This window comes from Peromyscus californicus, unplaced genomic scaffold (genome assembly GCF_007827085.1).
Source record: "Peromyscus californicus insignis strain IS unplaced genomic scaffold, ASM782708v3 Scaffold_6__1_contigs__length_162567912, whole genome shotgun sequence".
NCBI lineage: Eukaryota > Metazoa > Chordata > Mammalia > Rodentia > Cricetidae > Peromyscus > Peromyscus californicus.
In genome coordinates this window covers 29,265,081-29,280,048 of record NW_026294584.1, presented here as the reverse complement: position 1 = coordinate 29,280,048, position 14,968 = coordinate 29,265,081, and the positions used below count along the sequence as shown (strand labels likewise).

The 14,968-nt window shown below is 35.9% G+C and overlaps 1 protein-coding gene across 12 annotated transcripts in view; it reads right to left on the bottom strand.

Annotated features, from left to right (window-relative positions):
• Foxp2 (forkhead box P2) overlaps positions 1-14,968 on the bottom strand; it is a 559,890-nt gene that overhangs the window by 35,928 nt on the left and 508,994 nt on the right. For all 12 annotated transcript variants that reach the window (XM_052719603.1, XM_052719609.1, XM_052719610.1 and 9 more), the window contains 4 exons: positions 11,700-11,913; positions 9,673-9,777; positions 2,521-2,608; positions 823-906 (listed from right to left, as the gene is read on the bottom strand). In XM_052719603.1, the coding sequence (XP_052575563.1) occupies positions 823-906; positions 2,521-2,608; positions 9,673-9,777; positions 11,700-11,913 (491 nt within the window). The remainder of the gene's footprint in view (positions 1-822; positions 907-2,520; positions 2,609-9,672; positions 9,778-11,699; positions 11,914-14,968) is intronic.

Genomic DNA, 14,968 nt, shown 5'->3' with positions numbered 1-14,968 from the left:
CAGAGCAGTGCAGAGAGAAGCAAGCTGGCAATCACTAATCATCAGGCTCTACGGGGGCCTTAGTGAAAAATATCCCACAAACTTTCATTAAACTGGAGTCACTCAGCTGATTACTCTAAGTTTCTGCGCAAACATTAGCTGGGTGGAATAACAGTATATTCTTTTTCACGGTCCATGTATCTGACTACATTATCAGGTGGAACTTAAGTCTCATATTTCTAAGAGAAACTGTAGGTTTTGTTTTCTATAAGGTCTCATTTTCCCTTGGAGATAAACTCTTTAAATTAACATCATATATAATACAACACAAATATGTGATATGCATCTTAACTGAAATAAAAATCAACAAAACTAGCTACAAAACATGATGATACTTTTGAGAAAACATTTGCTAAGAAAAAAATAAGTCTATTTGTCAGTATCTTGTGATTGATCTAAGTCTTCTGGGCCTACCACATGCCATTCTATTTGTGATTGGTACTGCTACTGCTTCTTGGGGGGCTCAAAGCGGGCTTCCTTTTAATATCTGTAAACCTATCACAGAAAGATATTCTCTCTGGCTTCAGCCGCAAGGCAGTGATTTGTGCACTGATAGGTGTACTTTGTTTAGTGTCCCCAACGGTGTAGATTGGATAGATTTTGTAAAAGATAGCATTACTTTAAAAGAAACATACAATTTGACAAGCGATTGCATTTTACTTTCATTTTATTGCCGTGCTTTTCATCACAGTCATTGTTTTCTAACTGTCCCTAAATTGTTCATTTTCTTAGTCTGTTACATCAGTACAGCTATTTACTGTTTATAAAGCAATATGCACTTACAGGTTTGGGAGATGGTTTGGGCTCTGAGGGTCGCATGTGCAAGTGGGTCATCATCGCTTGAAGACGTTCGCGTTCTTTAGAAAGCTGTTAAGAAAGGGTGAGATCAGAAGCGGTTTAGAAATGACTGATGCAGGTATTTTATTGCAGCGATACATCTTATCATTGAGCTTGTCTCCCAGTAATGATTCCTGCATATAAAAGCCTGGGACGAGAAACTTAGCTGGAGGAAATGCAACTTTAGCCAGAGAAGGAGAAAACTTTTGTAGCTTTCCTTATGTTAAAGGTCAGGGAAAACAAATAACACTTCATCTTTTTGTCAATAAAAGAATTGAGGTCACAGTTGCCTCGACAGTAACAAGTTACCAAAACCATAAATTAGAAGGCCCATGGTGTCTCTTTAAAGTCCTGTGGACACTGTTAGCAATGGACTAGTGCCAACAGCTGTGAAGGGGTGAAGGGTTCTCAAAGCGAAGTGCCTGCCAGGATTGTCTACACACTTCATGCATTCCCACCGAGGTCCAGTTAGTGCCCCCTGCAATCTGCCATCATCAATCTAATTCAATAGAGTGACAGAGACCAGGCAGTGTGAAACGCTGAACTCTGCCACCGAGTCTGCATCTACACTTGCACTTGGTCTCATTACAACTGACGGACCTTACTTTTCCATCAGTCAGACACAGCAGAAAAAGAGAGAGAGAGAAAGAGGCATAATTGGTCACACTGCAGACTGCATCATCAGCTGACCTCTCATGTTTTAGTCCACCTTTTAGCAATGGTAAACAGGTCTACCTAAAGCTTTCTGTTCTACTATGACGACGATGCATTTTACATATCCTTCATTATTTTGCAACTCAAACATTTTCACTTCTTCTCATGGAAAAAAGCAACAGCATGAGGGATTGGAAGCAATGAAAGGTGTAGGAAAGAGGAGAAAAACCAAGGTATATGTTTAATTAAACAAAGCAAAGAGTTAGATTTAGGAAGACATCCTTAAGATGATGTAAGAGAGGAAGCCTTAATGGGGTGACAAACCATAACCAAAGTAAGACCTGGGGTGTTAAAATTGCTTTCTGATGAGTTTTTGGCAAAACTCTGATTTAATGTTACGTTTGAAAATAAAACTTCAATAGTATTTATACAGTACCTATAACACCATCTGTGACATACATTCTCTGTCATTATGTTAGCCAAAGATAAAATTAAGTATTGTAATGTCTTAAGTTCTGAATACAGTAGACACAGAAATGAGGCTATTCTTCAGGGTAGTTCATTCACATTATTAAAAAGAATGGCACTTTGGTTATAATCTACAATCCTTTGGCACAGGAGGAACCCAGGTTAACTTGTGTAAAGACTGTTTGGGCAACAATGTCATAGCTTATGAAATTTGGGTTTACAGTGTCATGTCTACATGTCTACAATGGGAAACTATAGATTTAAGAGTTTGGAGGATATTCAAATATATACAACAGGACATGAAACTTACATAGGTCCAATTGATAAGAACATCAAAGTATAACAGTCCACCCTGTTATCAACTGTTGTTATTAAAAATAACTTAAACTTCATGTATCTGAACAAGTATAGTGTTACCAAGACAATCTGCTGCAGCCAGGAAGATCCAACCATTTGCTCAGTACTCAAGTTAACACACCAGAACTCAGAGAAAAGTGCACATTAACTGAGCATATGACAAACCTGTATTTCTAATTGCTGTACCACCTGCATTTGCACTCGACATTGGGCGGTGCTTCGGTCATCCAACGCATGCTCATTGTTAAGGTGCCTAGGAAACACAAGACACAAAACAGAATTGTAAGTGATACCTAGTGCAGTCTTATGTGCTTGATCTAAAAAGTACTGCCTCTTCAAGGAACTTGTAGATTTTTCTGCAGTTGGAAAGCAGAATGCCTTGAAGTCATAAAGAAGGGAGGTGAATGTGCTTCAATGTTCAGTGAAAATTTGTGTACTACAAAGAGACTCTTCAAATAGCTAAAAAGGTCATTGTCTCCAAGCTTATGTCATTACAAAGACATTTCTCCATCCACTTACAGAGCAGAAGTAGAAATCACGATGTATTTCACAGACTTTTACCATTTTCTCTGAAATGAATATCATGTGAGTGTGTGTGCATGTGTGATAGGCAATTCTCTATTTCATTTGTATTAAAAAGTTTGTTGTTTGCATGTTGATTTTCTTTTTCTTTTCTTTTCTTTTTTTATAATTTGATTTATTATTACATATCAGCCACGGATTCCCCTGTCCTCCTTCCTCCTCCCCCCTCCCCCCAGCCTACCCCCAATTCCCATCTCCTCCAGGGCAAGGACTCCCCTGGGGATTCAGCTCAACCTGGTAGATTCAGTCCAGGCAGGTCCAGTCCCCTCCTCCCAGGCTGAGCAAAGTGTCCCTGCATAGGCCCCAGGTTCCAAACAGCCAGCTCATGCACTAAGGACAGGTCCTGGTCCCACTGCCTGGGTGCCTCCCAAACAGTTCAAGCTGATCAACTGTCTCACTTTCTGTGAGAAGTATCTTACACCAGGATGTGGTGTGAATTATGTAAAGGTGGCTGATTTTTCCATAGAAACATCCATACCCACAATCAATGATAACTTTCTGTTACTATTACATAAAATACATTGAAAATTCAGAATAAAAATATTGACGCATCATGTAAAGAGTCCTAATTGGGACTTAGCTCTGACATATATAAACATAGTTGAAGAGGTCATCCTAATGATGTGACTCTCATCTTAATATGCATGCTTATTGTTTTATATGAGGGCTGAAGGTGGGTGTCTCCAATGCATGGTATCTTACTGTACCAAAAATAAATGAATACAGCAGCATTTTCAAGAAACAAAGAAATATTCAATAAAGTTTGCTTTGTAATTTATGATATATTATTTATTTGATGGTTTCCTAAATTAAGAAAGTAACTTTCAGATAATTCAGTCTACTTACGCAATGGGTAAATGAAGACAGCAATTTATGAGCCATAGAAAGGGAAAAGGTATATTGAATAAAACACATAATTAAGAATTCATATAATTACCTTTATATATTACAGTATTAAGATAGTTCGAAAGCATTTCTTATAATTCTAAGCATACTGAATTCAAGAAATAATTGTATTCTTTTTTTACTTATGCTTCTTGAAGTGAATTAAGCAGAAATAATGCATGAACAGATGCATATGCAATATAATATGAAGACTTAGGGTGTCAGTGACTCATAGCTAACTTGTAAATAAGTGAGATTATCTGCTAGTAGGTCTATGTTCAGACATCAGAAACCTCTGCTCCTTTCCACCCCAACTTTGATAAATTAGGCCAGTTTGTTTTAACACCTTCTCTCTGATTATAGCAACAGACCTCCATGCATCTTGCTGTAATTGCCAGGCTTGGTTGATGATAAACTGTGGACTAAAATAGTGAGGTGGATCAGGTCAAGCTAGAGTTGTGTGCCCAGGGTACATGAGAGTTCCTTCCCACCCCTCCTGTCTGCTCTGACTCAGCTTCTGCAAGATCTGCTACAAACGTGTCTGTAATGAGGGCTGGAATCATTCAAGCTCTCGGAAGAAGGCATGGAATGTCAGAGCAAGTCAGGGGTTAGTGAGCAGCATAAAATGTCACTAATTTCTAATAAACAAGACATCATTGATAATTACTCTTCAAGGTTTCGTCCCCCAAATTTTAAAGAACAATGAAGCAAAGTCCTAGCAGTATTAGCACAATAATTTGTTGCATCTTTAAGGTTTGGTATTGCTGTGTTTTTCTGAGATATATTTTTTCCACCATGAATTCTTGGGGAATACACACATAATTTATCCTGCAATCAGCCTAAAAGATGCATATTTTTAAATAAGCTATACATAAAGATTAGGATATAAATAGAGCATAGAAGATAAATAGAGGATGTGGTTTTATCTGAATAGGTATATTCAGTATAACATATATTTTTGCATGAAATCACTTTTTAAAAAGAATTTTTATACTTGTTTACTTCTTAGAGATAATTAACTTATATTTATAGAACCAAGAAAAAAGCACAAAATGTTTGCATTATATACTTGGGTTTTAGAGACCTATTCAATTTATCTCTGCAGCTTTTATTAGAATAGAGACTAGAGACTACAATAATAGTCAATGAGGTTTTGTCTTGATTGAATTTTTCAGTGGAACACAAAAGAACCTTGCCATTAAAATAGTCCTTTATTCTCCTGTATGAAGGCGAAAGGTTTTTAAAGTGTTGTGATGTTCAGTAATGAGCCTCTATCTAAATTATCATTGGTGACAAACTCACAAAGCACTTTTCGAGGACACATAGTTATGAAATGCCACGGCTGCCACTTTCTTTCCTGTAATTATAGGCTAGCTTGCAGCCCTTCAATGATCATTTATGGAACAGCCTCCAGTGGATTACTGAGAACTTGAAAAACACATACATACCTCTGCCACATCTCCCTTATCCTTTCCTCGCTATTGTTTACCAGTGATATGTAAAATAATGGTGCCTATTCATTCCCCCTACTTAATTATGCCAATCAAAGTACAGAAATAGTGTCGGATATAAATACAAAGCAATAAGACCAAATAAATAGGCTAAGCATTAACATTAAATTATGAATTTATGTATTTATGACTATTTTGTGCTCAAATTATTCTCTTTTATGTTTTTATAACCATCTCAGGTACTACATATTGCTGTTCAAAAATTCTCTATGATTTATAAATCAAGAATGAGATAATACTGAAAAATGAGAGGTTCGGTGGATTTTTGCAGTCAGTGCCTAATTGCTGTTTCAAAATGCATATGCAAAGGGACATTTCATTAATCATTTAATCATGTCCCTCGCAGGAAGTTGGAACTAATGTTGCCAATACCCTTTTCATATGAATTCTCCATGATACCATCTTATGCAGTTGATATATTGCCTATGTCATAAATTATGGGTTCTTACAAAGGACCAAGTGGGACAGTTATCCCAGAAGATGCTTGTTAGAAAACCTTTATTAACTTTCTTGTTTAACTTATTGCTAGTTCTGTTTCACAGCTTCATACTAGCCAACAATAATGCTTTCTGGTGGCAAAGGTCTGTAAATTACCCATGCAATCACTAACACCATTTCACAGGCCTGTTCTACTTCTACTGGTCTGCTAACAAGGCGATTACACACAAATTACTGAATGCCTATGAAATATTTAAATGCATTCTACTCTACTATGCATTAATAAGAGCAAAGCAAGCTCTGGAATTCTGGTTAGCTCCAGTCCCTAATGTCCCCTAATGAGCCTCTTACCGAGACTGCAGTTCAAACAGAGAGGTGAAGAAAAAATGCAAAGGGGGCCTTCAGAAAGGCAGCACTGAGCAAACATCGTGGGAGCCACTTCTAATTTATGGGTCACTTTATAGCTATATTGATTTTTGTTTTCAAAATGGAATAAATGATGTGGTCGACTGACGTTCTTTCAGAACTGCATTGCATCTGTGTGCCAGGTAGGTAGTGTGAACTATGGGGGAAAAAACGTAAACAGACAGTCAAAGTCTTTCTAAAAACAATTAAGCAAACATTTCAGGAAGACAGAAAGTATGGGGGGAATCTTTGCAATTTATTTAATCTACAATTCTCTTCAATGAAGCTTTTATGGTTACAGATGCATGTGTTAACTTCAATTATACACACTGCAGATTAGCAATTCAATTTTAACCTCTAGATTTTTCAAATTCATTTAAAGTTATATAGCATTTTATAAGCTAAAAGGGGGATGTGCTGAAATCCAATTGTCTCAGAGACCATTCTAACAAAATGTTTTACTTGCACATCACTGGGGGTTGATTTATTTTGCATCAAGCTTTTTATGTTTAAGCACTGACAGGAGTTTAAATACAAAATGTTAGCTGTCACTATTCATTTAGCTGATTACGTGAGATGCCTTAGTTTTGAAAGATGTGGGCACTGTCACCAAAAGAAACAACATTCTGACAAGTTCAAAGAATGCCTTCTTGAGGTCATAATTTTGTAGCCATGCTGCCTAGTGAAAGACAAAGAAATAGACAATACACTCTAAGTAATAACATAAATTTTAGAGTAGTTGGCTGCAAGAGAAAGGAAACAAATTTTCCACTAAATAAATGAATCTGTTTCCACTGCTTTTTCTCCTGCTTCACTACAGTATCCAGTCTTAAAACACCAATCACCAACAATCTTCATTCATGTTCATTGTTTAATCTTTAGAATGGTGATAGGTAACAGAAAATTTAAAGAATACTAGCCATTGTTACTTTCACAAAGGACAGTATTACTGGTGCTGCATCTCACTCCACGTTTTGTTTGCTGGCACCTGTGCAGGCAAGTTCAAAACACTTGTCTGCTAACTGGAATGCTACACTCTAAACCTTTTGGCTTAGGCTTTGAAAGTCAATACATCTATATTCAAGTTGACGTTGGTGCAATGGGATGGTAATTAATTCTGCAGTCAGACTACACTAAAGTTTTGTCAGATGCGATTACACTTTGACATTTATAAGACAGTAACGAAGAAGTAGTATTAATGCTTTTAGTGATCTAGTGAGATCCTCAATTGCTGGTCAGAAGAAAGAATGGGTAAGTTCTGTCAATTCTCACTTTCCAGTAAAATTTACAACTTTCTACTGAAAGATGTTAGCTTAGACCTTGTCCTGTATTTCTGATTATCTTCTATTATCATAACAATCTGTATTAATTTTCATTTTTGCTCAATATATCCCACATGTTACTAAATATGTAGATAAAATAAAGTTCCTGAGGACAATAACATATGATTTCTGGAAGTATATATATACACACACACACACACATGTATATATATACATACATATACATGTATATATATGTATATGATGACTAAACTTTTTCCTGAATAAATGAAGTACTTTATTAATAACAAATATTATTTCTTTTCAAATTTCTTGTATATCGTTAAGAAAAAGTCAACACTAGTTCAGGAAATACGTCAAATTAATACTCCACTTCAGTATAGTATACTGTCATTAACTAAGAGCAAAATTTATCATGGACCTTTAATTTAGAGAATTTAAAGCATATCCTATAAAAAATGAGGTAAAAGAAATACCTTAAAATCTACTGTCATTAGATCTGTTATTTGTATAAAGTTAATGGCTAGAAAAGCAGTCAGTCTTTGAAACCAAATTTGATATGTAATTGAAACAAAATGTTTTCTTAATTGTAATTTTTCCAACTAAAAATAAAGAAACCTGTGTGAATATGAAAAAGGACCATGGAGGATAAAACAGGAGTTCATATTCACCCACTTGCTAGTGATGAAAATTAAATACTTGAGATGTGTGAAAAATGCTCCATGTGTCATAAAGGAAACTATTCTGAAGGAGAGGTATTCACTTTCTCTTAGAAAGTGAGCCAGATGTTAAGTAAAATATATTTAGAGCAAGAAAATACATATAATTAAGTAGTATTATAAATTCAGTTTTCATTCCTATGACACAGCATCAGTCACCTTAGAAACTACCCCAGTCACAGCAGATGATACACAGTAATGATGGAGATAAAACTATGAAAGTATTGTTAAAATAATTTATATCTCTACATTCTTTGTTTCAGCCAATTTCTTTTGGTAGTAGAAAAGTTCAACAAAGCTACCTAACAATTTTTAAATACCCTCCTTGCTGGGAATAGTATAATAAATTTTACCCCCAGAAAAATGGCAGCTCACAGTTGGTCTGGTGTAACAGACGTGTAAGTTTTCATTTGAGTCCATTTCTAAAGAGCCGTTGTGATATGTGAAGCAAATTTTCTCTTAATTGGTCTGAAACTATGAAAGGTTAAAGAAAATCTTCATGGAAGTCCTCCTGTAATCATTTATAAAGGTATTATGGTACCAAGTGCTTGCCTCGTTGTTAGGGAGCTTTGGCTCAGGACTCTGCAGTCAGCCTACCATTTGTAAACACATCTTTTTGATGTTTCTGCCAACATCCTGGCAACAAAGCAGTGCAATTTCAAATGAGCTAATTAACTTAATTGTTGATGAAGCATGAAACAGTTCATTCACCCTGTTAGCTGCACCATGACAACAGAAGAGACTCAGCCTGTGAAGTTACTCATCTCCATAAACCTGTCTGCTGCTCTCTGTTCGGATCTTTCCTATACCAATACTGTGCGCAGAAAAATCATTCATGAATAGAGAATGTTCTCATCTGTGGAAGAACCCCTGAAGAAGCCTCAAAACTAAAATACTGTAGGGAGATATAAAGGATGCACAAGGTTGGATTTTATACTGGAGGAATTGCATAATCTGTTTTCCAAACATACCATCATAAATGGCATAAGGTAACAAGGTGAGTGAAATGTAGCCGTTTCTTCAAATGTTAGACATCACTGATTTTCATTTTTGATTCTTGTTATTAAATGTCGTTATTGAAAGTAGAAATACAAAGTCTGCCACTTTAAATAAATCTATAAAATATGCCTATTTTATTACATTTAGAGATATTTTATGCTTATTCAAATCTTACATGAAACTATTATTAGAAATTTCAATTTTCAGACGGTGCTCTTTTACAAACCTGTCTCACCATCGTGGCAGGCTCATATTTCCATTGATTCAAAGCCTTCGAAATAATTTGCTAAACACTTTGATAAAAAGATGAATATGACCTGTTAAGACTCTTGGTTTGACTTTTCCAGTCCACTTGTTGAAGCAAACTGAAAACTGAATGTGTTCTAGGATGGATTCATCTTTTCATTCCTCCTTCATTTTTTTGTTTACTTTAGAGCAGTGTGCCAAAACTCCCACGTAATCTGCTTCCCTTTCCCATGAACACTTAAAACCTACTTCAAAAACTGTCCAAAATCTTCACATATGCTTTCACAGCCCGGCCACTTGCAAACTCCATGGCCATAGAGAGTGTGGGAGGCCCCAGTCTCCTCGTGCGACGAGCTAAAGCAAGAGAACACAACGTCAGATTCATCTCAGAAAGCCATAATCGTTGCAGGCTGCTAGCGCCTGTCAGGTTACGATCAGTGACAAACAGGTCAAAACAGGTCAATTCAGCTCAGAGCAGTCAGAAAAATTTAATCGCTCTATTGAATAGTTCAACTGCCAAGGCTAGATGATGTTCCAATTAGAGGAGAAATAGAGCCAAAGATGACTGTTAATAAAGGAGGAAAAAGTAAGAGTACTGTATAATATCATATGCTAATCCTGCCATATGACCTTACTGTAACATTTTACCTCCAAATAAAAAAATATATATAACCTTATGTTATGGAGAGGGAAAAATGTATTTTAATGAAAGTCAAATGAAAAATCATCAGAATACTTTTGAAATACTTCTTTAAAAAGCAATATGAACATTAGAACCTTTTAAACTAATATTCATGTGTAAACCATACATACAAATATTCCTAGTGGCTGCAGCTGATTTGAAAAATCCTGCTTTGGAAAGGTATCTATTATCAATATCCTAACATAATTATGGCAGGCCTTTAATAAGTAGGTATTATATCAGATAGAGAGATCCTAGAAAAACTAACCTGTTTCTGAAGTGTATAATCATCAAATTAATCTCAATTAAAACAACAGCATGAAAGCATCCAGAGGCATATCATTCTGTAACAAAAACTAACATGAAAACCCACATGTGCTCAGATGAATGCCAGGAACATTACCATACTTTGGTCTACTATTTTGAACAGTGCTGCAATTATGTATATGTTTCTTTGGAAAAAATTATGGCAAAGTATTTGCTTCATTTAGGCAAATATATTATTACATGGCAGATAACTACCAATCAATTACATGTTCATTTGGGAGCAGGGCAGTCAGTGTGTGTAAGCCACTTCATTATAAAATTCTGTACCTAATCTTCATGTTTTAAAACCGACTCTTTGTTTTTAGATTATACGCTTTATGTAAGTTATTTGACAATAATTGATCTGATTTGGAAGTGATGTGTTTAAGAAAGTTGAATTAAGTCAGGAAAACTACCTTGATGTTCCTTTTGGAAGGGCAGTTTTGACACAACTAAGATGAAACACTGAGTTGGGAGGTTATCTCACACAATGTAACATTAGTGACAAAAGTCAAATTATTTTCCTGCATGCATTTTCAGTTAAATTTATTTTTAAAAACATCAATATGTATTCATTTTAACATATTTAATAATTACATCATGCCACAACAAGAAAAAGCAACTCTGATCATCCACATTCTGGATTACATAATGTTCAGCTACTTTCCAATTTTTAAGTACACGTTTGAAATATGAACTAATATGTATATATTAAGGAGAATATGCATGTATACACACATTTTTAATTATTTGGAATTTAAAAACTGTTTTTCAGCCGGGTGGTGGTGGCGCGTGCCTTTAATCCCAGCACTCGGGAGGCAGAAGCAGGCGGATCTCTGTGAGTTCGAGGCCAGCCTGGGCTACCAAGTGAGTTCCAGGAAAGGCGCAAAGCTACACAGAGAAACCCTGTCTCGAAAAACCAAAAAAAAAAATAAATAAATAAATAAAAATAAAAAATAAAAACTTTTTTTCTTAAAATAGTAAAATGTTCTCATAACTCTTCAGGTAACTCACAATATGCTATTCAACTCCATCAATACAATCATTCCCTGCACACTCAGGGAAAACTGAATTTCTTTTGGCATGCTCCCCAACTATATTTACTATACTGGTGGCATTTAAAGTTCTTTTATAGTTTAAAATAATAAAAGGTCAACAACAATGATTTCTTCTTCACTTGCTCTAAATACGTTTTTGTTCCTGTTAGGTGTAAATTATCATTTCAGTTTTACCAGATTGTGGAGATGAAATACGAATGTAAGCAGAGATTGCAGTGGGTGAGATTTACCTGTCCCGCCTTGCATTCAGAGCCGAAGACTGTCCATTCACGATGGAATGGTGTGGTATTGGTGGTGATGCTTTGGAAGAGGTGGAGGAGGTAGTCGAAGAGGAATGGTTAGTCGTGAGGTCTAGCCCTCCATGCTTAATGCCATTGTCTTCCACACTGTGAACTCCAGTCACTTCTTTCCATAGCTGCTGAATCTCAGCAGGACTTAGGCCAGCTACAAAATGAAAGAGAGTCCCCTGATGTAACAGGTAACATTGAACATGATGGCCACGTGTTTTTTGAAAGGATTAATGCCATCACCAACATTAATACATGAGAAAAACACTCTTGTACCACCAATACCAAAGATTTTTAATACCAAATAAAAAGTTCTTTATTTAAAAATAACAATTAGGAAGTAGTACTGAGGAGAACACTGTTGGGAAATATCTGGTTAATAAAAAAAATCTATATATGTTCTATTTAAAAGTCAAGTGTTCGGACTTGATTTATAGCTAGTATTATTAATGAGATGAGATTTTATAAATAACATATCAAAAGAAATGAAAAGCAAAAAAAATAACAAACAGATCAAGATCAAATAATAACATTCAACTTGGGGAAGGGGAGAGGGAGAAGGAAGAGAGACAGAGAAACAGTCAGTCAGTCAGTCAGTCAGTTAGAGAGACAGACAGACAGAGAAAGAGATTTAGCAATTATCTGACCATAGAAGTCTTTTTCACAGAGGCCAACTTTGTAATTGAATTTCAGTTTAATCCTGAATAAACCAATATGGTTACCTCCATGGTTCATTTAAGTAGATGATATCTAAATCTTTCCTTCAGTTATTACTGGTTGAGAGAAAACTCAACTTCTCACTTTAAACAATTTCCTGGATCAGATTATTTATTTTTACCTCCTCATAAACAACAATGGAAATAGAAAAGCTTGTTATGGTCTTTAGATTTTGACTATTATCTTGAGATATTTGAAATATCTTAAATGACTATTGTTTACAAAAAGTGCTTACATGTGATCAAAAAGTTTAAATACATTAAAATTGCAATTTAAATTTAGCCCCCATCCCTAACCCAAATATTATCTCCAATTGATAATCACTTGCAATGGAAAATTAAGTTTTATCCAAGGTACACTCTCACCGGGGAAACAAACCACTTTTAAAGGTAGACCACATGCCCAGCAGTAGATGGCTTATTCAAAGGAACCCAATTGGCAGCTTTGGATGTTCTTTGTCTCATAATGTTGTGCCAGGGCATTTTGTGTGTGTGTGTGTGTGCGTGTGTGTGTGTGCGTGTGTGTGTGTGTGTGTGTGTGCGTGTGTGTGTGTGTGTGTGTGTGTGTGTGTGTGTGTGTGTGTGTGTGCACATGCATGCAACTGTGTGCGTTTCTTGTACTTTTTCTTTGGCTCTTTATTTTCTGCTTGTTCATTTTGTACCATTCCAATTTGTTTTATCTTATTTTATTTTGTTTTGTTTTGTTTTATTAATCCATAGATGCTTGTTTTCTATCCACGGACAGAAAGTTTGTGGATCTGGATTGGAGGGGGGAGTACAGAGATCCTGGGGGAGTTGGACAAGGGGAACCATAATTAGAATGTAGTGTATAAAAATTAATTTCAATAAACAAAAAATAAATAAATAAATCTATGCAGACTGACTTAAATGAGTTTGCTATTAAAATATTTTATTAGGAAAAAAATATCAAAGTAACTAAATAAAAGCCTAGTGAAGGAAGTGATACTATCATTTTAATTATGGTCATTTATTGAACACATAATATATTCTGAAGCTTTATCAAATGCTTTATATTCCTGAATTCAGTGAACCTCACTGGTGGTCAGGACTCATAATTTACAGGTGAGCACAATGTTCACTTGCCAATGGCCCTTAGCTCCAAATGTTGTGCTCTGTAATACTATGTGATTCTACCTCTGATATAATATAATGCTGGAATAATCAGCATCTCAACCAATATATATCTACACCAAAAGCTGTAGTGATGGCCATCTGTCAAAGAATGTGTGGAGAAGTGTTTGTAGGAGGAGAGGGAAAACTAGAGCAAGCAAACAGAGATGCAGAGGAAGAGAGTGAACACTCTCTTCTCTAGCCAGGTGTATGAAGAAGTCACTGGTCTACAGATAGTGATAAATAGCCAGTAGCCAGAATTCTCACTGTTCCAGTTGTAACTTCTTGCCAAATTATACCTCACAGTAGTAACACTAAATTGCTTTGCATGTGATAAGTTCAGATATTGTCAGTTTACCCAAAGCTATCATTTTGGTAATTCTGGATCCTTAATATTTGAAGACACAATCTCAGATAATAGGAAAAACATGATAATCTGGCTTTCTAAACAATTTTGGAATAACCTCATTTTCTGTTTTTTTTTTAAAGTGTTTTTCTAATGATATATGTCCTTTTTTGTTGTATAGGAAACTGTTTTATATAAAAATCATTAACTTTGCTTTAATAGTAGCATTAACTCAGAATCATGAACCTTTTTTGACCGTAACTTTTTATGACCACTCTGAATGTGTTAGGTGTCCTAAGAGCACAACCCCAGAAGGAAAGGTCTTCCTTTTCAGTGTCTCCATCTCTTCTCTATACCACACTGCTTCTTCCGTGTCAGTCGCCCAACTACAGCATAGACGGCCCCAACAGCTTCATGTTCTCCTCTCACTTTCACTGGACTTGAATGATATGAATTTGTTCTTCATATAGAAGCCACACATGATCGATTTCAAGGTAAATTAGGTCATGTCCATTCTCATGCAAAGCCCCCAGGAGTCTGTTTGAATGGTTAGATACAAAGCAAAAACAAGCAAAGAAAAAAAAAACAAAAACAACAACAACAACAAAAACAACCAACCAACTGAAAACCTAGCCTTTCCTGTGGCCAGAGGCATTGGTCTTCTTCTTTCTCTTGCCTGCCCTCAGCTGTCACCCTCTCCATATTTCTTCACATTGTCGCCATCTGCTGCCTTTGCAATGCTTCAAACATTCACTCCTCTTCTGGCCTCTGCTCTGGCTATTCCCAGAGCCACTGATACTCTCATTGAGGATATTCCCAAGGTTTTTTCCTTCCCTTCACTTAGATGGCTTGAAAAACAACTCCTCTGAAAGTCTTTGGCCATAGTAGCAACCAGTGTCTTCCTCCTCCTTGTCTTCCATCATTCCTTGACTGCTGGACTACTTTTATTTAAAGAATGTTAATTAGCTTCTAAAATTACGCAAAGCCTGGTCTGTCCAAAGCTATGTCTCTTTCTGTGT